General features: G+C 31.3%; 1 protein-coding gene across 1 annotated transcript in view; it reads left to right on the forward strand.

The window, feature by feature from the left end:
* Positions 1-26,226, forward strand: part of LOC145293027 (cytoplasmic dynein 2 intermediate chain 2-like) — a 94,996-nt gene extending 68,770 nt beyond the window's left edge. The window contains exons 9-12 of the mRNA XM_080139325.1: positions 5,714-5,901; positions 9,820-9,977; positions 11,898-12,106; positions 26,021-26,226. Of these exons, the coding sequence (XP_079995451.1) occupies positions 5,714-5,901; positions 9,820-9,977; positions 11,898-12,106; positions 26,021-26,147 (682 nt within the window). The 3' untranslated portion in view covers positions 26,148-26,226. The remainder of the gene's footprint in view (positions 1-5,713; positions 5,902-9,819; positions 9,978-11,897; positions 12,107-26,020) is intronic.
* Positions 26,227-26,572: the final 346 nt, after the last annotated feature.

The raw sequence follows: 26,572 nt of genomic DNA on the forward strand, positions 1-26,572 counted from the left end.
AGAAATAATTTCATATTTGTATTTTTTCGGAATATTACAATTGTTTCAACATCAACTAGACAATTTTAAATTTTATGTTATTTAAAAAATTTTGTAGTGAGCATCTCTTCAGATATATTTAAAAAAATACAAAGTTTGTACGTATCTTGACACATTTTCATTCTGTTATAACTACATAGGGCAGTGAGTACCACCCTCTTGTGCTTTTAATAAGTTTAATAGTAATATTTTTAAATAACATAAAATTTAAAATTGTCTGGTTAATATCAAAACAATTGTAATATTCCGAAAAAATACAAACATAAAGCTATTCATTCTTGTTGTTGTTTTTGGTTTTTGCCAGTGTGTGTATATATATATATATATATATATATATATATATATATATATATATATAATAAAAATTACAGTTAAGTTTACCAAAATGATCCAAGATGGCAAAACTAAAGTAAATTATAAATATTAAAGAATTAATATTTATAAAGTAATCTCAACCAGATGTAAAACCTCGGTAAAACCAAATAGGAGATAGAGCTTATAATAAGAACAAGTAGTTAATAAAACATGTTAAAAAAAACTTTGAAAAAGAGTTAAAAACATATTTATCCTGCATTTTGCTAAATCCTACCCTCTGATGAGAAAGAAAGTATTTCTTCGAAACTCCGCGGATTAAGAAGTATCCTTTTATTTAGTGTTTCCTTTTTAAAGTTAAATATGTTTTTAACTCTTTTTCAAAGTGTTTTTTAACATGTTTTATTAACTACTTGTTCTTATATATATGGTCGATGACTGAAATGTAAATCATGTTGCTTAATATTTGAGTCAATTCACATGGCTTAAATTCTTATTGATAAATGTACACTGCCATTGGCTAATAGATTTTAAATATATTAAACTTTTGGAATAATCTTTTCTTATATATTTATCAGTGGTGAAAAAAACGGACTAGAGTGCTCAAGGTGTAGCCAGAGCAGTATATAGGAAGTGTATTACTGTGAGTCCAGAATGAGTTTACATATTGTTTCAGCTATGGGGAAATCGTCAAAAGAAGAGGAAATATCCAACTAGCTTCGTCAGAATTCATAGATGGACTGAGTTATAATACCAAATAAGAATGGAAAAATCGTAGCAGATGAAGAGGAGTTAGATAAGAAGGGGGGAGTTGAAGGGATAGGACGTTGGAATTTAAAGTAGTAGGAGTGTATATAATAAGAGGGGAGGATTTATTATTAAATATTAAAAATGTGTTAATGCTTATATACGCTCTTCTAGTTTATAATGGTTTAAAATTAATAGACGCTATTCTTATTTATAATGGCATGAGTTTAAGCAGCAGTTAGCAGTTAATTTAAAAGATCCCCATGGCAACAGGTTGCAGAGTCAGTGTTATATATATATATATATATATATATATATATATATATAATTTTTTTTGTGTGTCTTGCAAAAACTTTTGATAGAAGCGATGGAACCTGATGAAACTGGTATCGTTTTAAACTTCGATCCTTCGGACGACAAATATGGAAAATCTGGCCCAAAACATTAATTCTTTCACCCTAAACTCTGCCACTTTGTACAAGGAAGGGGTCGCTTTTCACCGATATTTTAGCAAATCATCGTCTTAATTTCAACGTTCCAAACTTCCGGTCAGAATTTGAAGACATCGGCAAAGACGTCACTTTTTTTCTTTTTTTACCATTTTTTTTTTTCTCCTTCACGTTACGGGTTCGAGCCTGCCTGCCTACTACCACTTTTTTTTTTTTTGACACCTCTGCTTACTGTTGTTTTGATTCCCACCCCTGCTACTATCATTTGTTTTAGTCCCCCCCCTCCAGGGTTCCTTACTACACCACTTACATACACCTGGGCAACAGGCATCTGCTACTGTTATTTTGATCCCCACCCCGCCGCCCCGAGACCTTATTACACCACCTAAACACCCAGGTAACGCCGCTAGTATTTCCTAAAATTAGAATTTTGTTTAGAATATTTACTGAAGAATGTTATATTTATTTATTTTTATCTTCAAAGAAAATGCATTCTTATTATTCATTCAAGGGTTCAGACATTTTCTAATATTATCAAGCTTCTTTTCATGGTTCAGCAGATCAAAAATCTCTGAATTCGATACTATACAGTCTTGCTTCCAAATTTTCCTTGGCCGATCAACTTTCCTACAATTTAAAACGTTTATACTTCCATGCTTCTGCAACAGCTGGATGATGAATGCTCTACATGACCATTCAAGCGTTACCGATTTTTCCTTAGGATAATCTTGCCATCTATAATTAAACATTACATTTTATATATATATATATATATATATATATATATATATATATATATATTATTGGAATCTTTTGAGATGAATAATTTGCTTCACCACATTTCAACCAACTATTCCTCTGGCCTTCTTCAGGTGGTTAACTGCGACAGGATAGGAATGCTGAGTTTCTTAACTGTATCCTCAGTAATTACTGCCTTCCATAGTTGTTGTTGTTGTCTCCCTATATTTTTTGGCTAACTAATCTTGGCATGCTTTTGGGTCAGATTGAAACTGCTATCTTTGGACAATGCTCACCTGGAACCATATAGATTTAACATCTCTATCCACTGCGCTGGTGAAAACAAGAACTATGAAGATGAGGACAACAGTCTTTAAATAAATAAATAAATAAATAAATATTTTTTGATGTCTCAAAATCTAAAAGTGTGAATAAAAATTAATGCAACAAAGAAGTTTTACAGGTGAATGAAATGTGTTTCATTACGACTTAGTAATCAATAAAAAATCGTGTCTCTGCATGTCTTTACAAAAGACAAAAGAGATACAAACTGTTACCTGAATATAAACATAACTGTAACTTTTTCCAATATATATATATATATATATATATATATATTAATCTTGTAAGTTTTTCAACTATTAAAATATATTTTTAAAAATAAAATTAATCCGAAGTTCTTCGTTGAAAAAACGATTTTGTTTGTTAGTTGTTTAATCTCTTGCAAGAATTCATGCTAGTCCTAATATTATTTGAGGGATCATCAGTTGTTTACCATGAAAAACTATTTCCGGGTTTTAAAAACAAAACAGTATATTAAATTATGGCTCTCCAGCAGTGTTGATCAGACACCACCTCTTTTAAAAAACAAGAAAAAAGTGTTCCAGATATCAGATAGATTTTTCTGCAGATAAATTTTGCTAATCTTAAAGATAAGGGTTAATAAGTGTTAGGTGAGACAACACCATGATGGATTGGTAAATGGGGAAAATTTGACAGAAATTGGTTATTTTAGAAGACGGCTCAACAAAAACTTGTTTATATTGGACTTGAAAACGACCATGTTATAGTCAGCTGGGAAGCATCCCTGTGATATTATGTCTCACAAGTGGGCAGTTCTAGGAAAGAAACTTTGCTCATGAAATTTTTGTTAAGTTTTTGGCACAGATAGCGAGTAAGGGAAATTGTTGACAGTGGTTGTAGTTAGACGTGTGTTTGTTGTGAATGTTTTATAGAGGATGGATCATAGAGTGAAACTCAGTCAAGTACCTGCTATGAAAATAATGATTAAGCAGAGATAATAAAAGTACAGTTACATATTTTACAAGGTTATTAGAATCATCAAATGTTAAACAAGGAATAAAATATAAGAAAGTCCTTTTAACCATAGATTTTCAAAGAAATTACTTTTATCTTCAGAATGGATTTTCACAAGATTGGTATCATTTTGAAGTGCGGCCCTTCGGATGACAAATATTAGAAAAATTGGCCAAGCACATTAATTCCTTCACCCTCAACTGGGCACTTTTCTATAGGGAGGGGTTGCTTTTTTTGCCGTATTTTTGAAAGGCATCCCCTCTTTTCAATTGTCTAGCCTTAATTTAAACCTACATCACATCCGGTCTGGCGATGAGCACAACAGCAAAGACATCAGGTTTTTTGTTTTCACATTCTTTTCCTCCTTCGTGGTATGGGTTTGAGCCTGCCTGCTTACTACCACTTATTTTTTTTTTTTTTTTGCTCAACACACACCTCCTAACACTCGGGCAACGCTGGGCACCCAGGCTAGTTACTGATAAATATTGACTTGAAAAACTATAAAAAATAATTTTGAATTATGCTTAAAGCATATAAAGCTAGATCTGTTCTTCAGATGCTGCACTTCCATTTCTTGTTATCTTTCGGTGGAGGAGCAGTCGTTCACGACTGAGACAATTGTACCTTTTCTCCACGTTAAAAAACAACCCTGGTGTCTAACTCTGTCCCGTGGAGAGGCATAGTAAATAGGTATAATAATCTAAACTAATGAATAGATCATTATGAATTTTGGAATATATATCCTAGGCAACACAATTTGTAACATGGACACATTGTTTTTCTAAATTTTAACATTTAGGAGGTTCATATATATAAAATTAGGTATATGTATATGATTCACTCTTAAACTAATTAACCAATCATTATAAAGTTTGGAAATAGCTGCTAGGCATCAATGTGAATTATGTGGGCTATATTTAGGAGCAGGATATATTTATATGTGGGCTATATTTAGGAGGCAGGAACTGCCGAAAAGGTTGGTGCAGGAAGGAGCTAGAGCTGCTAAAGTAGAAGTTGAGGCAGAAACTGCAATGGTAGACTGAAGAGTTTCAGATGGTAAACAGCAATGAAGAGTGAAGGTTATATTGCATTAAATATGATTTGTCCGTCCTGAAAAGGACACTTTAAATCGCATATAATAGTTTATTTATTGTCCTTAAAAGAATTTGATCAGTACTGAGACCTTCTGTTTTTTGGTCTCTACAACTAGATAAGAGCTTGTTTAAGTCGGGTTTGGGAGTCTTCTGAACTCCCTGACCAAGTTGAAAAATCACTCAAAAAGCTGCTAAATTCATGAAAGAGAAAACAGTTTCAAGCATGCAAATAGCTATAATTACTGGCTGGATTTATTATAGTTTAAAATGTCTAGAGTGTTGTTTGACTGTTTATATGTAAATCTCGGTCAATTATTAAGGTCAGTTGTTTTGATCCTGTTCAAGAAAAAGGACATGCAATGCCAAAGTGCATAGCCTATTTAAGACCGTTGTAAAATTTGTATCTTTTTTTGCTACGAAATCGGCAGGGGGAGCCAATAATTTTCTTTCAGATCTTGCAGATATGTTTTACTACTCACGCTTCTACAAAAAGGTGTGTTTGAATTTTTCAATGTTTCTAAACCAATAACACATGCTGCAAAACCTTGACAACAATCGCTGAGTGATTCAGTAACCACACTGACCATTTAGCTGGCAGGGCGCATTAATTCCTCTAAGGAACTTCTTTAGCCCCTTTTGGAAAACACAGTCAGCCAGAAGAGAGAACCCAACCAGCAGTGAAGCCAGACATCTCTCATTCCCTTTCATTCTTGTCCACTCAAAATTCCAGCATCAACGATTTTCACCAAAAATAACTGCTGCCAACCTAGGACTATATAAGGAACGGCTTCCTGACCGACAGACCCAAAGAACCTTCTATTCCTTTTTTCTCAACCTGGACACATTCCAACTTTCAACTTTCTGCTGTTCAAATAAATCCTTTCGTTGTTTTGTTTTAAAAAGGGTTTTGTTATTTGTTCCGTGCTTTTGTGTTCGACAATTAATTAATTAGGGGTTCCTATTTTACTGATATTAAAAAAATAAAATCTATATTGTTCATCATTTATTTATTTTCAGATTTTTGGTAACAGCGCAGAATTTGCCGAAATCCTTACGAGGTAAAGGAAGTCGACCAAATAGAGAGGTTGGATTGACTTGTCTCTCCTGCAGCCATTACGAAGATAACTCATTTATTGTAGGCTCTGAGAGTGGTATCATCTTTAAATGCACCAGAGGTTCTTCTGAAATACTCATTTCTGCTGATGGTAATATTTCAACACGTTTTTTGTTATCAGAAATTTTTCTTTTTTTTCTTTTTTACTGTCACCACTTATCAAGACAAAAAACATTCAAGGATAAGGGTTAATGAATTGGATAGATTGAATTACATGATGAATACTATGAAATGGTTGAAAATCTTCACATATCACCTACTTAAAACAATTGATGACCTAAAAAAACAGCAGTTCTTCTCCCTTTGTCAGAAACATAGCTTACGAAATGTAAGGACCAAAAGACCAAATAGGGGAAGGAGAAAATAAACCCAAGGTTCACTTTCTACTCCTCAAGATTTTGTAAATGAAACAACTGTTTCCAAAATTAATAAATCTATATATCTATAAAAGTGAGAATGTGTGTGAGGACACTTTCCAACCTATGTACTCAACGAATTTTTGATCTACAGACTTGAAATTTGGTATATAGGGTATTCAGACATGTAAAAAAAACGTTTTAATCAGTTTTTATCCAGAAAAAAAGGGCTGCTAAGGGTTTAAATTGAAAAATTGCAATGTGTGAGTCATCGGATTTCTGTTTCACGAATGTGCATGTGTGAATTGGTTCACGTGACAGATTCCTTATGTTAAGAATAAGTAGGTTTGAAAATACTTTTTAAAGATTGTGTCAAGCTGGCCTAATGGTTATTGTACGTGACTTACTGTCTTTAGGTTTTGGCTTCAATCTTGGCTTGAGTATTTCTTTTTTACTTACAAGACGGGAACCGTTTAGAAAAAACATAATACTCACATACATGTCTCAGTTTCGTCTCGTTTTTTTACTCCATTCTTTTAAAATCAATTCAATGTTACGTTTAATACCTATGATATTTCTGTTTATAATAAATATGAATTCTGCATTAATTAAAATCTAATATTTATGCATATTTTACGACCGTGCAACACTGGGTGGCCTGCTAGTTAAATAATAACGTCAATTTCACAGTTTAATTCTTTATACTTTAAATTGGTTTCTGTTTAATTTAACAGAATTCTTTAACTCCAATGTTTAAAACCATTCTCCTTCCTTTTTACTAGCAACATAAAAACAGTTAAATACTATTTTGAAGCAAATGCAAGAGTTTCTTGGAGAAAATTTTTAGGGAAGGTATTCGCTCTCCCTCTCTTTCCTCCTCAAAATGGCTGCCCTCTTTCCAAGATCTTGCAAAAATTCAAATTGTCCTCCATTCAGTGAGACTTAAAAATTGCAACAAAAACCAACTTCGAAATCTAGTGAGGGAATATCCCCCCTCCCGTCAACTTCTTTCTCTATTTTATTGTTAATTTCATGGTAGGCGCTCGACTGAGCTCCAATCTCTACCCCCTCCTCTTGTAAAACATTCACATGCAAAAAAACTCGTCTAGCTACAACCACTGTAAAGAATTTTCTTTTCTTTTACAAAACATGGCTCCAAGGAAATGTAAAGTATAAAGAATTTCTCTTTTTTCAATTAATGAATTCTATAATAATGAAATATTTTTCTTATATAACATCCTGTCTTTATAAGACAGATATAAACCTCTCTTGTATCCTGTTTCTAACAGCCAAAAGCATTTTAGTTTTTCTATGTCAAATTATTTTATTTTTTTAACACATTTTGTGTTATTACAAAAAAGAAGAAAAGAAAAACTTCTTGTATTACTGAATAATAAAACAAATATTACATTATGTGATGATACTTTTCATGTTATTCTGAGCATGTTTTATTAATTTAGAAATATCATTTTATTATTTTTGTTGTTGATAAATATAATTTTAAAAAGTTAGGTATTTTCTACAAAAAAGATTTCTGCCTCAACAGAAAAATATTCAGCAAAATGTTTACCCAGAAAATTATTTTACCGGAAACTATTAATATTAAACTTTAAAAAGGAAGATACTAGAATTAAAAAAAAAAAAAAAAAAAAAAAACTATTTTATTTACACTCAATCAGATGTGCCTTATGCACTAATAAAAATGTAATTGGCATTTTGTTGCACTTTTTAAGATTTTAAATATTTATAAATTTTCTCATTATAAAAAACAATTATTATATTGATTATAATTTTTTGACAGAAGAAATAAAATTAATTGCATATAAAACATTAGAAGAAAAATTTTAAATTGTGAGAAAAATCTAAAATCATTAAATTATCAATAAATTTTGTCATCATAAAAATATTATTAGATTAATTTTTATTTGCAAAAGAAAAAACAACATTGCTAAAAACATATCAGCGAATTATTAATATATTGTTATAAAAAGATTATTGTTTTATTTCAATAATTATAATGAGAAAAAATGTTTTATTTCATTTAATTGGAATTCATTGAGATGAGTTTTATTTATTAGTTTTTATTTATTGCGGACTATTATCCTCATCTTTTTCTCAGTTGTTTCACGACGTTTCGGCCAACTATTCCAGGTGAGAATTGTTTGAAGATAGTGATTTCAATCCTACCCAAAGCCAGCCAGAGGCTTACTTGGCCAAAACGTGGTGAGACAACAACAACTACGGAAGGCAGTAATTACAGTGAATGCAGTCAGGGGATTCAGAGTTCCTATCCATCACGGTTACCACCTGACGAAGGCCAGAGGAATAGTTGGCCGAAACGTTGTGAAACAACATCTAAGAAAGATGAGGATAATAGTCCACAAAAAATAAATATATTAATAAATAATACTCATCTCAATGAATTCCAATTAAATAATATATACCATTCTGTACGGACCCGACCATGGAAGATCAGATAATAAACATGAATTTATAAGACCAAAAAATTCAACCTTGATCACCCTTCAGGGCCCGTGGCGTAGTTGATAGAGACATTGAATCTCTATGGTTCTAGGTGAGAATTGTCTAAAGATAGCAGTTTCAATCCTACCCAAAGCCAGCCAGAGGCTTACTTGACCAAAACGTGGTGAGACGTCAACAACTACAGAAGGCAGTAATTGCAGTGAATGCAGTCAGGAGATTCAGAGTTCCTATCCGTCGCAGTTACCATCTGACAAAGGCCAGACGAAAAGTTGGCTGACACGTTGTGAGACAACTAAGAAAAAATGAGGATAATAGTCCGCAATAAAATAAAAATTAAAAAATGTTTTATTTTATTTAAATTGAATAATATACATAAATTATGTCGAATGTACATAAATAAATTTTTTATAATGACAAAATTTGTTGATGATTGGTTGATTTTGGATTTTATAGTTTTTTTTTCTTTTGCAAATTAAAATGAATTCAGTCATCCTTTTTTATAATGACAAAATGTATTGATTATTTATTGATTTAAAATTTTTCAATCCATGTTTTTTTTTCTTTTAAAATCAAATAAATTTAAGATCAATTTACTAAATAATCATCTTTTACAAAATATATTTACATAATTTGTCAAAATATATTTATACAATTGGATAATTTTGCATTTTTCTTCTAATGTTTTCTATGCAATTAATTTTATTTCTTCTGTCAAAAAATTATAATGGAGACAAGTGATGGGCTAGGAGGCCTCATGTTACAGTCACAATTCTTCACTGGCCTCTTGGAATTGGAGCTTCTCACCATAATGAGTGAGTGAGTGGTCGAGTATCATGGCGCATGATCTTGGAGTGTTTCACCGTTAATTGATGAATGGATTAAAACATTTTGAAAAATTATTTATTTTATATATATATATTTTTTTAAATGCTGATTTAAAATTTTTTTTTTTTTTTTTTTGAAAAGATATTAAATATTTTTTATTTTGAAAAAGCTGATTTTAAAAAAATTTATTATGGAAGAGTTGATTTAAAAATTTTTTTTTTTTTTGAAAAGCTGATTTCAAAAGAAATTTTTTTTTTTTTTTTGTAAAAGCTGATTTAAAAATGTTTTTTTGAAAAACTGATTCAAAATTCAATTTTTGAAATTTCTACACTTATCCTTTCCAGATGAGAAAGGCTGCTCTGTTCCGTTGATGTCTCCGAAGACGCTTTCTTATAAGCCGCACATTGGCCCGATTAATGCCATTGATTATTCACCATTTCATCAACAAGCATTTCTTTCTGTGGCAATGGATGAATCGATTAGAATATGGAATGCTTTGGAGGTGAGACAGAAACATCAATATTGCTTAACTTTTAATTTTGATTTAGATTAATTCACACAAATCCTAAAGACAAAAACAAAAACAAAAAGTATGTTTAATTAATTTAACCTTGTTGTGGCCCTAGAAGGGACACTAAGGAAAACATGGACTCAGAGATAATTTAGAAAAGGTAAAATATATTGAAACAAAAAACAGCATATACAAAAGCAACCGTCGTAGTAAATACCACCAAGATAGCTGACTTTAAAAGTACACAGATATAGCAAGAGTCTTAATTGTCGGTTATTTCTATGGTTAGAGTTTATCTTTAGAGCATGGGTGAGTCCTCACAACAAACCTCCTCCCTTGTTATCAGTTTATATATAATCTGTAACCTAGTCCCTTTCCCTTTTTCTAATGAGAAGCATTATATTTCGAAATGCCATGGTATCAAGAGTCCTTATAATATTCTAATCGCCACATGTTTTCCTTATTGCCCTGTTGAAATAATTTTAAGTATATCCATATTTATTTTGTCTTGAATTATAATTATACATGCTCCACTCACAAGTGTTGAGCTTTATATACTCCGATAGGTCCCTATATAAAGATTTACTGATTTCTTTATAAATCCACTTGCTCGATATATATATATATATATATATATATATATATGGTGCTTCTACACTATTGGGACGAAATTTCGGAAATCGTAAAACTGAATTTCACATGAAAATAATGGTATCTATGTATTCCTCATATTTTTAAGATGATTATATCCAAAAATTACAAAAATCGATAAGGTAGGAAATTATTTATTAAAGAAAAAAAAATAGAATTTGATGAAAACGATTGTAAAACACAGAATTCAAAAGGAAGGTAATTTTCCGTTTTAATTTAAACAAGATGGTGGCAATTTTTCACTTGTTAACATGATTGAAGTTGTTTTGTATAATTTTCAAGTAATTTCGACTGCATAATTTGGAAGCTACTATTGTAACTTATTAGAATTGGCAAAAAATCAGTTGAAACCATTGTTTTTTTTAATCTGAAAATTCCATTTATCAACTACAAAATCTCATCCCAATTCTGTAGAAGCACCATATATATATATATATATATATATATATATATATATATATATATATATAATAAAAATTGCAAAAGTTTTTTTTGCTTATTTGAACTATATTACCATCAAAACACTTCCAGACTTATTTAATTCAATGATACAAAATATTTTGAAATACTATATATATATATATATATAGTAACCAACAAACACGTAAACACAGCTATGATTATTCATATTATTTAGATTTTTCAGACTCCTGCTCTCATCTTGAGTGAAAATGACACTCAAGATGAGAACAATAGTCCGAAAAATTCAAATAATATAACCAGTCCTCATCTCAAAATTTCAAAAACAACTGTGAATATGCTTAATTTACAAGCTTATTGTATAAACAGATTTTAATAAATTAATACTCCGTATGATTCATTTATAATTTTCATTTTTTTGCAATAGTTTTGTTGATATAAATATTATTAGGAGTAATAGTATTAATTAAAGCGATTTAATGAGAAAAAGATAACATTCCAAATTAACTTTTTTAATGCTTAAATACTTTTAGATCATTAATGAAAGTATTTCTTAAGACGCAGAAAACAAGTGGTCAAATGGGCAGTGCAAATAGCTTAATAGTTATCGACATGATTCAAACTGTATAAATAAAAGAATTTGATTTTGTTTTGAAGTTGTTTAAAATCTAATTGTATCTATTACATTCATTTATGTAGTTGAGAAAAAGGTATGAACCCCATAACACCCTTTCAGCTATTGGTTTGTAATAAATATTGTGTTTTAGCATTTAATACCCCACCCCCAAAGATGCTGATTTATTCTAGACAAAAAAAGGCAAAATATTTATCTTTCTTCAGACTCAGCCTATAAAAATACTTGAGCCTGGCCAGGGTCCTTTGTTGTGTTGTGCATGGTCTCCTGTACGGCCGATGGTAATTGCAGTTACTACTGAAAAAGGACAACTCTTGCTGTATGATTTGAAAAGTGGCTATGCACTTCCCATCCAAGCATTGCAAGCATCAAAAAGAAATGCACCAATCTTTGCCTGCAGTTTTAACAGACAATGGTAAGCATATGTTGATTTTCGTTTTAGATAAAACATCTATGAAAATATACTAAATTAGTTTTGTATATAAAAATAAATGATTACTTTCTGATGGCATTATTGTGGATTGTTTAAAAGTATATTTACTGTAAAGTCAGTGCTAGTGCATTTTGTGAACCGGATGTATGTAAGTGTCCGTCCAGGTTTACCTGGAACCTGACATAAACAATTAGAATATGGAGAATGCTGTTCAAATTAATCGGAAAGCAACAATGTACGCTAATGTAATTGCCCAATGAAAAGTGATATAATTAGTAGACGATGTTTGATAAATTTTTTGAAAATTAAAACTTATGGTAGGTTATTGTTATATTTTATTTTCTTTGCTTTTCAATTTTTATTGTTTTTTATTGCAATTTGTATCCGATGAATGTTGCTATTTTCTGTTTCATATCGATTGCAAGATTTGTTCGGTGACGCTCGCCTTACATACGTCCAGTTCACAAAAGGCAATAGCACCGTAAAATCTATTTTATTAACCATTTTTTCTTTATAGAAATTCTAAGAAATTATTCTCTCATAGATCATCATCATCATATTTGGTTTAATGATTTTTGTATGTGTAGCCTTTAAAAAATTGACTTTCAAACCTATTTTTGGTCATGTGTTTATTTCTCCCTCTTTCTACCCTCAGGGATAAGGGTTGTTGCGTGTGCAGTAATCAATGAGATAGTATTGTAGTAATCATTAGTATTGGGTGTTTAGATAGAGTGTCTTACTTAAGGGGGTGGTTTGTCAGGAGTTTGTTTATGTGGGACTTGAAGACGTCCAAGTTGTAGTCAGGTGGGAAACAGGCAAGCAGCAGAGAGTTTCATTGGCGTGCAGTTCTAAGAAAGAAGCTTTGCTCATGGAATCTACGTTTGGATTTAGGCACAGATAAAGAGTGGGGAAAATTATTGACAGTAGTTTCAGCCAGACGGGTGTTTCTCGTGAAAGATTGGTGAGGGGGGACAAGGGATTGGAGCTCAGACGAGCATCTGGCATGGAAATAACGATAAAACAGACTCGCAATGTCTCTTCTGTGGGAGAGAGGTTGCAGTGAAGAGAAAAGGGCATCCCCCACTAAACCACGAAGTCTATTTTGTACTCTGTCAAGGCAGGATAGGCTGTTTTTAGCAGCTCCTGCCCAGCTTCACTTCCATAGAGTATCACACTACATACACATGCCTGGTAGCATTTTTACTTTGTCAATAACAGATTCAAATCTCAATAAAATTTAAACATTTTTGCAATCCATATACTGAATTCTTACTAGTCAAATATTAAAAAAGAAAACAAAAAAAAAAGGTAAAGTCAACAGCAGTATTTATCCAAATTAATTGACAAAAATTTATGATTTTGATTCGTCAGTTCCTAGCAGCATTTATAAATAGAATCACCCAACTTTGAGGGAGCATACCCTCATTATGAATTAAAAATATTTGAGGGAGCATACTCCCATTATGAATCCAAAATATTGCAAAATTAATTGACAAAAATTTGTTAATCATTCTGTAGATGTTTGGCTTCTATCCCCTCAAACTTTATGGAAGCAATTAAAAATCAACAAAGTCAAAAGTTTCTAGATAAAATCGTATTTGATACCAAAGAAATGTTTATGGAAATATTAATTTTGAAACCACATTTCCTCCTCCTCCTAACTCGTTTGTTTAAAACCCGGTCCCTGCATATTCGTGAAATGCAATACTTTTAAGAAATCTATTTTAGATTATAATTTAGTACAACTAAAATTAATTCAAAGCACATAGAAAAACTAAAATGCTTTTGGCTGTTAGAAATAGGATACAAGAAATGTTTATATCGGTCTTATAAAGATTTTGCATTTAAAGTGTTTTATTGACATTTCGTGAGTGTCAGGCGTTATACAATTATAATTTGGAAATATTTCCAAGTTTGCAAATTGTTATTGCACTTATTTATATATTTTCTTAAAAAAGATTTCTGTCTCAATTGAAAAATATTCAACAAAATGTTTACCCGGAAAATTATTTTACCGAAAACTATTAATATTAAACTATAAAAAGGAAGATACTAGAATAAAAAAAAAAAAACATATTTTATTTACACGCAATCAGATGTTCTTATGCACTAATAAAAATATAATTGGCATTTTGTTGCACTTTTTAAGATTTTAAATATTTATATATTTTCTAATAAAAAACGATTATTATATTGATTATAATTTTTTGACAGAAGAAATAAAATTAATTACATATAAAACATTAGAAGAAAAATGTAAAATTATCCAATTGTATCAATATATTTTGGCAAATTATGTAAATATATTTTGTAAAAATGATTATTTAGTAAATTGATTTGAAATTTATTTGATTTTAAAAGAAAAAAAACATGGATTGAAAATTTTTAAATCAATAAATTATCAATACATTTTGTCATTATTAAAAAGGATGATTGAATTCATTTTAATTCGCAAAAGAAAAAAAACTATAAAATCCAAATTAAAAAAAAAAATTTTTTCAAGGTAGTCACCACTTATCAAGGCCCGGAAGCCACTCGGGGATAAGGGTTATCAGCCAATCATCAACAAATTTTGTCTTTATAAAAAATTTGTTTATGTACATTCGACATAATTTATGTATACTATTTAATTTTAATGAAATGAAACATTTTTTCTCATTATAATTATTAAAATAAAACAATAATCGTTTTTAATACAATATATTGATAATTAGCTGATATGTTTTTTTTTAGCAATGTTGTTTTTTTCTTTTGCAAATAAAAATTAATCTAATAATCATATTTTTATGACAACAAAATTTATTGATAATTTAATGATTTTAGATTTTTCTCACAATTTAAAATTTTTCTTCTAATGTTTTATATGCAATTCATTTTTTTTCTTTTATCAAAAAATTATAATCAATATAATAATTGTTTTTTATAATGAGAAAATTCATGAATATTTAAAATCTTAAAAAGTGCAACAAAATGCCAATTACATTTTTATTAGTGCACAAGTCACATCTAATTGAGTGTAAATAAAAGTTGTTTTTTTTAAATTCTAGTATCTTCCTTTTTAAAGTTTAATATTAATAGTTTTCGGTAAAATAATTTTCTGGATAAACATTTTGTTGAATATTTTTCTGTTGAGACAGAAATCTTTTTTGAAGAAAATACCTAACTTTATAAATTATATTTATCAACAACATTAATAACAACAAAAATAATAAAATGATATTTATTAATTAATAAAACATGCTCAGAATAACATGAAAAGTATCATCACATAATGTAATATTTGTTTTATTATTCAGTAATACAAGAGGTTTTTCTTTTTTGTTGTTTTGTTTCGTAATAACACAAAATGTGTTAAAAAATAAAATAATTTAACATAGAAAAACTAAAATGCTTTTGGCTGTTAGAAACAGGATACAAGAGAGGTTTATATCTGTCTTATAAAGACAGGATGTTATATAAGAAAATATTTCATTATTATAGAATTCATTAATTGAAAAAAGAGAAATTCTTTATACTTTACATTTCCTTGGAGCCATGTTTTGTAAAAGAAAAGAAAATTCTTTACAGTGGTTGTAGCTAGACGAGTTTTTTTTGCATGTGAATGTTTTACAAGAGGAGGGGGTAGAGATTGGAGCTCAGTCGAGCACCTACCATGAAATTAACAATAAAATAGAGAAAGAAGTTGGCGGGGGGGGGGGGGAGATATTCCCTCACTAGATTTCGAAGTTGGTTTTTGTTGCAACTTTTAAGTCTCATTGAATGAGGACAATTTGAATTTTTGCAAGATTTTGGAAAGAGGGCAGCCATTTTGAGGAGGAAAGAAAGGGAGAACGAATGCCTTCTCTAAAAATTTTCTCCAAGAAACTCTTGCATTTGCTTCAAAATAGTATTTAACTGTTTTTATGTTGCTAGTAAAAAGGAAGGAGAATGGTTTTAAACATTGGAGTTAAAGAATTCTGTTAAATTCAAGAGAAACCAATTTAAAGTTCCGTTTAGTTGCGTTACATAATCAACCGTATCCACTCCGATAGTTTGATTTTTTGCTGAACATTGATCTTGGACATTACTTTAAAAAATATACAAATTTATTTTCATTTGGAGGGGGGGGGCTATTTTTAAAACTATATCTACTTCAGTATTTTCTTTAAATTTCTATTTTGGAGCGATTATCGAGATTCCCGAGACTCTCATGTCGAACATTTTTTTGTTCTAAAGTAACACTCAACAATGCTTTTTTTTTTTAAAAATAAATAAACGTTTTAAAATAAGTTAAACCATTAAAAACTTACAAAGCAAGGTAGAAAATGAACACTTAAAAAATCGATTTTATATATTTTAAAAAAACAGTAAACAAGTAAATATATTTAAAAAAAATATTATGGGGGTGTAGTCTCTTTTAAAAACAATACCCTCTTCAAGAATAGTCCTAACATGTGTTTTCAATCGATATGTATTCAATAATGGAGAGTTATCAAAAATGGACGAGTTTTCCTAAATTTTACGCTGCATCCAATTTATAATTAATTCTAAATATAATTTTCGTTAGGTTTAACTATTTAAATTTAATACAGCCAGGGAGTAAAATTTTGTTTCATCTGAAGGTGGCTGGTTACTTTTAATGCAACTAAAACTAAGCTTCTATCTTTACATCATCAACGTTCTGATCCCCATCTGGCATCAATTCAAATGAATGGCTCTCGTCTTGGGGAGGCCTCATGTTTTGACAAGCTTCTGGGCTTGACCTTTACTCCTGATCTTAAATGGAATACATACATCAAATCTGTTGCCAAGGCCGCTGGAAAAATGGTGGGATCCTTCTATCAATCCAGTAGATATCTCACTACTGATGCAATTCTCTGTCTATATAAGAGCCAGGTATGTCCAAGGATGGAATATTGTGGCCACATCTGGACAGGAGCTGCTAGAAAGGACTTGTCCTGCCTTGATAAGGTTCAAAATAGACTTTGTGGACTCGTAGGAGATGTCCTTTTCTCTTGGCTGCAACCTCTATCTCACAGAAGAGATGTTGCAAGTTTGTCTCTGCTTTATCGTTATTTTCATGGAAAATGTTCAACTGAGCTTCAATCTATGGTCCCCCCTCGCCAAACTTTCACAAGAAACACTCGTCTAGCTGAAAACACTATCAATAATTCCCCCCAACTCTTGCCTAAACCTAAATGTAGATTCCATGATAAAGCTTCTTTCTTAGAAGTGCACGCCTGTCTTCCATTTTCCTGCTTTCCAACTGTTTATAATATGGTTGTCTTCAAGTCCAACGTAAACAAGTTTCTGATGAGCTGCTACACTTAAGTTAACAAATTTATGAACTTCCATTACTATCAATTACATATGTATCCTAGCAAACAAATATTCACGGCGTAATAAAACAACAACCAAAAAATACATTTCGTGCATGAGCTTAAGAGAAACGAAGCATGTAAAATGTACGAGGTCACAAAATCTCTTGATTGTTAGCCGGAATGAAATTGATACGTGGCACTAAAATTAAACCCAGTTGATGATAATTCTGACGTAATTCTTTTTTATAAGAAAAATAAAAAAAAGCAATTTTGCAAACAGGAAATACTTGAATGATGACCAAGATTTTTCTTTTCATACCTTTCTATTGTGTCCTTCATCAAGATAAAATTTTAAGGTGTAATATAGCTTTTGTCCTATTTAAAAAAGAAAAAAAACAAAAGTATGTATTGCAGAGGGGTTTCGTTTTTTTTTTTTTGTTTTTTTTTTAAGGTGGGGAGGGAGACATTTATTCACCCCAAACAAGGGATATTGTCATTGAAGCGTAAGGAGCTACTGTAAAAGGGGGAACCTGGGTAGGGAATTGGGCAACAAGATGTTCACATTACATTAAAATTTCTGTATGTTGGTACGGTTGGGGAAACAAGGAGCAGACATAGAATTTCAAAAGCAAGTGGTCCAAGGAAAGAAGCTATCAAAGTAGAAAATCTTTCTGCATCTAGGAATCTCTAGAGTGAAGAGGTGAGATTTTGCTGTGAATCGGGTTGGTCAGAGAAATTTTTATTGAAGTGAACAAGTATAAGTTCATCAGAACACATTCCATTAAAGTACTTGCAAAACAAGCACAGTTATGCAACTCTGTGGTGATGTTACAGAGGCTAGAGCTTGGCAGACAGTCATGGGACCTATTAAGTTAAAAATTCTTTTTTGCAACCTGTCTAAGAAGGAAAGACTGTGGTTGGTTCGCCAACCTAGATGTGGTGCCAATACTCCATGCATGGGTAAATGGTAACTTTATAAAGATATAAAAGACTCGTAGATGCAAGAAGTCTTATAGCTAAGTAGAGGAGATCTACCTTCTTTGCAGTATCATTGATGTACTTGTTCCATTTCATGTTGCCTGAAAACGTTAGGGTGAAAATTTTAAATATTGGACTCTTCGGAAGTGTGCTATTGGTCATTACACTTGGTGGCTGGAAAGGTTTCTTATAGTTTAAAAATAAAGCAGCTTCGTTTTTGTAACATTAAATTTGACCATCGTTTTTTGTCCCCATTTTATTAGAAACTAAACATCTAAGGTTTTAGCCATTACTTTCTGTGTGTGGCCATTCCATTTGACCTCATACTGGGAATAAAGTGTAGTTTCATCAGTTTTGGTTTGCTTGTCCGCTTTACAACATATCAAACCTTTTTGCGCTATTTAATTTTTTCACCCCAAACAAGGCATAGTACCACTTGAAAACTAAGGGGCTACTATTTGGAATCATGTCTAACAGGGGACTGTGGGGAGTTGAGTAGCGAGATGTCTGTTCACATTACATTTAAACTTATGTTGGTTAGTACAATCAGGGAAGCAGGAAATTGGGAGGGAATTCTAAAGGCTAGCAGTTCAAGTAAAGAAACTGTTAGAGTAGAAGGTTTTCGACATCTAGGGATCTCAACAGTGAATGGGGTGGGATTTTGTTGCTTGTTGGATTTCGTTAGAGCACATTCGATTAAAATATTTGTAAAACAGGCAACATTGCAGCAATGAGCTAAAGGCTGGATCTTGGCCGATAGTGTGGGATAAAAGAGTGAGAGATTAGTAGTAGATGCACCAGCCGAAATGTGACAGTAGTCCATGCATGGGATACTTGTGACCTTGTAAATATATAGGATACTCTCTGATGTGAGTAATTTTCTAACATGTTAGAGGGAGCCTACCTTCATTGCAGCAGCCTTGGCAATGTCCTCAATGTATTTGTTTCAATTCATATTTCCTGTGAATGTTAAGCCAAGAAATTTGAAGGATGGGCTCTCAAGTATGGTGTTATTTGTCAAAGCAATCAGTGGTTGAGAAGGTTTTTTTTTTTGTAGTTCTTAAAGAAAATCTTAATCTTTGTAGCATTAAATGTTACTGTCCACTTAAACAACCGAATCATACGACCGATTGAAGGTTGTTTTCTAGGGTTTCTGTCATTGCCTTGGATATGTGTACATTCGTTTTTCTCAGTGCTCAAAGAAACAAAATGCATTATGATGAATTTTAATTTGTAGTGGAATTATTTTCGAAGTAGGAGTTTTAAAATGTTATTTCATGCGACTGCATTTTTACTTTAATAAAAAATAAATTAATGTATACAACTATTTTTACTTTAATAAAAAATAATGTATACAACAAAATTTTTACTTTAATAAAAAATAAATAAATGTTTACAACAAAATTTTTACTTTAATAAAAAATAAATTAATGTTTACAACAAAATTTTTACTTTAATAAAAAATAAATTAATGTATACAACAAAATTTTTACTTTAAAAAATAAATTAATGTATACAACAAATTTTTACTTTAATAAAAAATAAATTAATGTATACAACAAATTTTTTACTTTAATAAAAAATAAATTAATGTATACAACAAATTTTTACTTTAATAAGAAATAAATAAATGTATACAACAAAATTTTTACTTTAATAAAAAATAAATTAATGTATACAACAAAATTTTTACTTTAATAAAAATAAATTAAAACAACAAAATCCTACTTAATGCTATCAACTTTGTTCTTTTAAATTTATTTTTTTATTTTTTGTTTTTTACGTAGGCATCACCACTTATCAAGGCCCAGAGACCACTCGAGGATAAGGGTTAAGAGTGTACAGTAGTCAATTAGACAATATAGTAATCGTTAGTAATGGAAATTCGGTAAATTTGTTAACTTAAGTGGAACGGCTCATCAAGAACTTGTTTACATTGGACTTGAAGACAATCAAATTGTAGTCAGCTGGAAAGCAGGAAAACGGAAGAGAGTTCCACAGGTGTGCAGTTCTAAGAAAGAAGCTTTGTTCATGGAATCTACGTTTAGGTTTAGGCACAGATAAAGAGTGGGGAGAATTATTGATAGTGTTTTCAGCTAGACGAGTGTTTCTTGTGAAAGTTTGGCGAGGTGGGGAACCATCGATTGAAGCTCAGTCGAGTACTTGCCATGAAAATAACAATAAAGCAGAGACAAACTTGCAACATCTCTTCTGTGAGATACAGATTGTAGGGAAGAGAAAAGGACATCTCCTACGAGGCTACAAAGTCTACTTTGAACTCTATCAAGGCAGGACAAGTCCTTTCTAGCAGCTCCTGCCCAGATGTGGCAACAGTACTCCATCCTTGGACGTACCTGGCTCTTATATAGATAGAGAATTGCATCAGCAGTGAAATATCTACTGGATTGATAAAAGGATTCTACCATTTTTCCAGTGGCCTTGGCAACAGATTTGATGTATGTATTCCATTTAAGATCAGGAATAAAGATCAAGTCCAGAAGCTTGTCAAAACATGAAGCCTTCCCAAGACGAGAGCAATTGATGCCAGATGGGGATCAGAACGTTGATGTAAAGATAGAAGCTTAGTTTTAGATGCATTAAAAGTAACCAGCCACTCCTTTCCCTATTGTACCACATGCTCAAGATCAGAGGAGAGAATCAGAGAGAACTTGGTCGTTTACTGTCTTAGATGTGATACCATAGATGGTAGTGTCATCAGCATAAATGTCTATGAATGATGTAAGGATGTGGTTTGGAAGATCGTTAATGTAGATCAGGAAAAGAGTTGGGCCCAGATGGAAGTTGTTCCTACCAAAGCATGGAGCCACTTGATGCAAGGGGCTAATATGAATGAAAGATGACCAAGTTGCATAATACCAAAAATTTTACAACTCTTCTTTCAAAGACAATTAATCGAATCAAAATTGTTATGGGTTGGATTCTCAGTGATGTTATGGGGACTGGTAATTTTATTGAGACACTAGATGATCTGGTCAATGAGGCTTAAGAAGATGCATTGCATGGGATAGTGCTTGAATTAATTAATCGAGAACAGTTGTGGTAATGGAATCTGTTGGCAGAGGAAGGCAAAGGAAAACATGGAGGGAATGATAAGGATGAACTTGAGAGATGGAAAGATAAAGACCTGGCCAAAGATAGGTTAGTTTGGAAGTCAAATTGTCCAAATCATGCCAACATGTAAAAATTGACATTAAGTTGAATGTGATAATTGCTCACCAAGGCTAATGAGCACTTTACTGCCTTTTTGATAATAAATACCCAGAATATCCAAATTAAATGTTGGAAATCTAATTTATAAAGGTCGAAAGGGGTCAAAATTGAAAAAATCGTTATACATTTTGTACATTCATCTTACTTTATCTTTAATCAGTTTATATGCGTGTCACGTTAGTACAGTGGTAACGTCACCAGCTTTGAATGATACAATTTTGTTTTCAGTTTCAATCCTAGCTGATGGCACCTAAATCCTTTTTTTTTTACATTTGAAATCCGACTCTATAATAATATATACGAAATCTGGACAAATTAAAAAATCATATTTAAGCGTATTTTACAACCAGGCAAAGCCCCCCCCCCCCACTCCTGGTAGTTTGTAGTAAAGAAATAAACGTGAGTTGATTTGGATGTTGATGCTGGCGATTACCTGTTTTGATCAAGATTTATGCTCTCTTGAATAATTGGTAGGTTAGAGAAAATAATTTGTCACTGTTATCGATTGGTTTATTGAAATGAAGGCACTCACTAATTTGCATTTGTTTATGTTGCTGATCTTTTAAATTAACGCATTTTAGGTAAAAATATTTTTATACACTTACCTATAATGGCAGAAATTAGTATGAAGTCGAAAAATTATGAAAAATGATCCAGTAGAAAAATAATTACAAGTAAAAATAAAATTTATCAAATTATTGAGTTTTATTGTATGCTTTAATATGGAAGATTTGTGCAATCAATTAAGCATGACAAACAAGGGAGATAATCCTTGACTTAAATTGACTTAAATTAAGAGACCACCATCTTTAAACATTATATCTGGTAACGTAATTGTGACTGCTCTTTTATTTAAAATACTTGTACCACATCATGTATTGGATCATTTTCCATATTTTTTTTAAAAAATTTATACTAATTTCGTCAATGATGCATAAGTATTTGTTTTCACCTGAAATGCATCGATTTAAAAAAACACTAATGTAAAGAAACACCAGATTGCATTTTTAGCCAATCATAATCGATCTCTGATAGAAGTCACAGATGTATAAGATTGATATTGTTTGATTGATTTGGAGGAAAGCATTATAGATATATATTTTTCCTTTTCTCAAAATCTTTTTCATAAATTTTGTGATGCTTATCACTTTGATATGTGGTTTCTCTGAGTTTGCTTCAGTATTTCACATTTAATACTTTGTACCTGTGATTATCGTAGTTGCTTTGTTAAGACTACTCGCATGTGAACTGTGTCTCTGACCGGCATCTTCTTTTTTTGGTATGAATTGATTACTACAAATGACATATGATGATGGTCGAGTGTTACATCACACTTAATGAGTTTTATAGTTTTGTTTTTCATTGATTATGCTGAGCTCCAATCTCTGGTCCCCCCTCGCCAATCTTTCACGAAAAACACCCGTCTAGCTGAAAATACTATCAATAATTTTCCCCACTCTTTGACTGTTCCTAAGTCGAAGCGTAGATTCCATGAAAAAAGCTTCTTTCTTAGAACTGCATGCCTGTGGAACTCTCTTCCGTTTGGCTGTTTCTCAGATTGGTTGTCTTCAAGTCAAACATAAACAAATTCTTGAGGAACCGCCCCCTTAAGTAATCCAATCTACCAAATTTCCATTACTAACAATTACTACGATATTACCCTATTGATTACTGTATACTCAATAACCCTTATCCTCGAGTGGCCTCTGGGCCTTGATAAGTGGTGACTTCTGTGTAAAAAAAAAAAAAAAAAAAAAATGAGTAAAGCTTGTTTCTTGATTCTTTTCTCATGAAGGATGACACCTTTTTTTTTTTAATATTAAACTATGCTGTATTCTTGTATTCATCTTGAGTAATAGATATATATATATATATATATATATATATATATATATATATATAACAAAAACATGTTATGAGATTGAATACCTTCTGCCTGACAACATATCTTCCACTGCTAGTAACATTAATAAAATAATAATATTTATTAATTTTAAACTACCAGCAAAACTAAAATCGAGAGATGATCCCTCACAAGTGTATTTTTATGCTTGAGAAAATAACTGCACAGTTAACGTGTGTTTTTATTGCAATCGGGTGAAAAAAAAACAGCAACTTTATAGTTAAATATTTAGAGATTTATAAAGAATCAGAATCGGTAATTGTATCGGAATTGAAAATTTAAAATGGAATTAGTATTTGTATCGGAATTGGGAAAAATCTTGGAATTGTTCCATCACTATGACCAATGCACACAAAGGGAACTAAAATAGGATTGTTCATCAAGGTGTGGCAGTAACGGGAACAAAAGAACCAAACAATAAGGATGGGCCAAAGTCTTATCTGGACTTTACTACTGCATGTCATATTGCTGCAGTTACACCATGGTGATAACTAACAAATTATTTATCTAGTTAAGTTTAAATTTTGCACTAAAATTTATCAAAGAAAATCAAATCCATACATTTAAAAAGATGAAATTCTGTAAAAATTTTGGCCATGGCCAAATTTTCCAAAGTCAAGATCATATGAGATGTATACTTACTTAGTTATAATATGAACCAAATCTTTATGATAAATAGTACCAAAATTATCTCCAAAACTTAAATTTTTTCTCTAACCTTGTCCTCTGACTGAGATGTCCCAAAATTAAATCAGTTCTAAGTTGGACCATGGCTCATATAATGACCAAGTTTGATGACGATTTATCAACCAATGCTAGACTATACAAAAACAGTGATAAACAAACTCTAATGAAAACATAATCTCTGCCTTAAGATAACTATGACTTGCTTCTGGACTACCTTTAGAGGAAGGGAGGGTATAATCTTCAATTTATCAGGACTTTACATCCAACATCCAGTAAATTTAAAATCTTTCCTTTGTTATAAGATTAAGCTAAATAGTTATCTATTTTCCATTTGCGATTGTAGTTAACTTTGTGGACATACCCCATCAATTATACTGTATAATCCGTTGCACCTGGGGATTTTTTTATCTATATTTTGAAAATACATATATATGCTAACTCTCTACCATACTAACTGCTTTGACTCAAGTTACTATTTCAAAAATACCCTCTGAAATAAAATGTCATCTGCTTGGATAATCAAAACTTAATATTCGTCAGTCACCCTACCCTCCTTGTTTCTCTAATATTAAAACGGATTCAGAGTTCATACTTGAACATCAATTTTTTTTTTTTTTTTCATTTTTCAGTTTTCTTCTATATAGCTGGTGGGGGGAGTACCCGGCGTTGCCCGGGTGTGGTGAGGTGTATGAGTGTCTGTGGGGAGGGAGGTGTAAATCAAAACAAAATAGAAAATAAAGAATAAGCAAACATAATAACCCTGTTTAAATATTATAGACCCCCCCCAAAAAAAAAACAACAACGAAACCAGCAAAATAAAGAATAAGTGAACGATGGTTTAACTTTTTACAGAAAATCTTTCAGACTTCTTCTATATAATAAAGTAAAGAGAATTTAACTATGCTCACATTTTATGCCGATTCCTGATGTGTGTTTTCAGAAAATTTTGTTCACTTTCAGTAATTTCTACTTTTTTTTTCCGACTTGCCTGATTCTCCTAAAATAGTCATACATACAAGAATCTACTACAATCACTGAGAAAATAATCTTTCTAGGAAACTTTTCTTGATATCATTGTCATTATTTCGTTTTTTGCTATTGTTTATTATACTTTTACTCAATAAATATGCGTTGCTCCCTATAGCTTACACTTTCTGCTTTATGGCATTTTGATTGGTTATAGTTCTATTCTGGAATAACTGAATAAGATTGATGAACACTAAATAAACAACCATTGAAATTAAAACATGGCATCTCATATTATTACTAGGGCTATGACAACAGCATATTCTTTTCATTGTTTTGACTCTCGAGTATATATCTGACACAGTTGGACACAGTTAATCAACCAGGAACAACATCACTCTATATAATAAAAACATATAAGATATCAACAGATACACACTCGAGAGTCAAAACAATGAAAAGAATATGCTGTTGTCCTAGTCCTAATTATTACATTCAGCAATGGCAATTATTATAATGCACTATGCTGTTTTTCCCATCAAAAACGTTTCTTTCGTTCTTTTTTTTACCTTAATGCATTAAAAGGTTGTCTTCTATCGTCCTTGCATCATTTCTTGTCCAGCCTCATTTTCTTCCTTTTTGCTGTTTTTGACAACAATTTTTTTTTTTTCAGAAGTGATACTCTAATATTTATATTTTTTTTACAGTCAAGTCATACTTTTCTATTTCTCTTGGGCAACGCCGGGACACGGATCCTGCTAGTTATAAATTATGTAGTAAACAATGTTTGTAATATGCTTATCTTTCTTTCTTTCTTTCTTGCCTGCACAGCACACATCTTCTGGCTACAGGTGACAGCTTTGGTTACGTTCACATCTTCCATCTTGATGATGATTTGGCTACGCAGGATCCAAGAGAGGTGGAACACTTTGTATCGATGCTCGCGACTTCAGAATAAATTAACAGAGTTTTGGTTATTTCCATGATTTTTCTAATGATGTATTCAATTAATAAATTTCCCAACATGTTTTTTCTAATTATTTTTTTTTTTTATTTATGTATTTATTCTTTTATTCATCCCAAACAAGGCATATGGCCACCGGAACATAAGGGAATAGATTTACAAGGGGGAAAGTCTGTGTATCAAGGATGGCCATCACGATGTTTGTTCACATTAAGTTAAAATTTCTGCATCTTAGTACTGTCAGGGGAAACAGGGAGCAGGGAGGGAATTTCAATGGCTAGCGATCCAAAGAAATAAGCTATCAGAGTAGAAACTCTTCCAGGGTCTCTGGCCATTTATAGTGAAGGAATTGGATTTATCAGCTAGTTAGGTGGGTCGGGTGGGGGTATTTTCGTTTAGGGGATACAATTACAGTAACT

The sequence above is a fragment of the Euprymna scolopes genome, chromosome 14, assembly GCF_053919585.1.
Source record: "Euprymna scolopes isolate OS-2025 chromosome 14, ASM5391958v1, whole genome shotgun sequence".
Lineage (NCBI taxonomy): Eukaryota > Metazoa > Mollusca > Cephalopoda > Sepiida > Sepiolidae > Euprymna > Euprymna scolopes.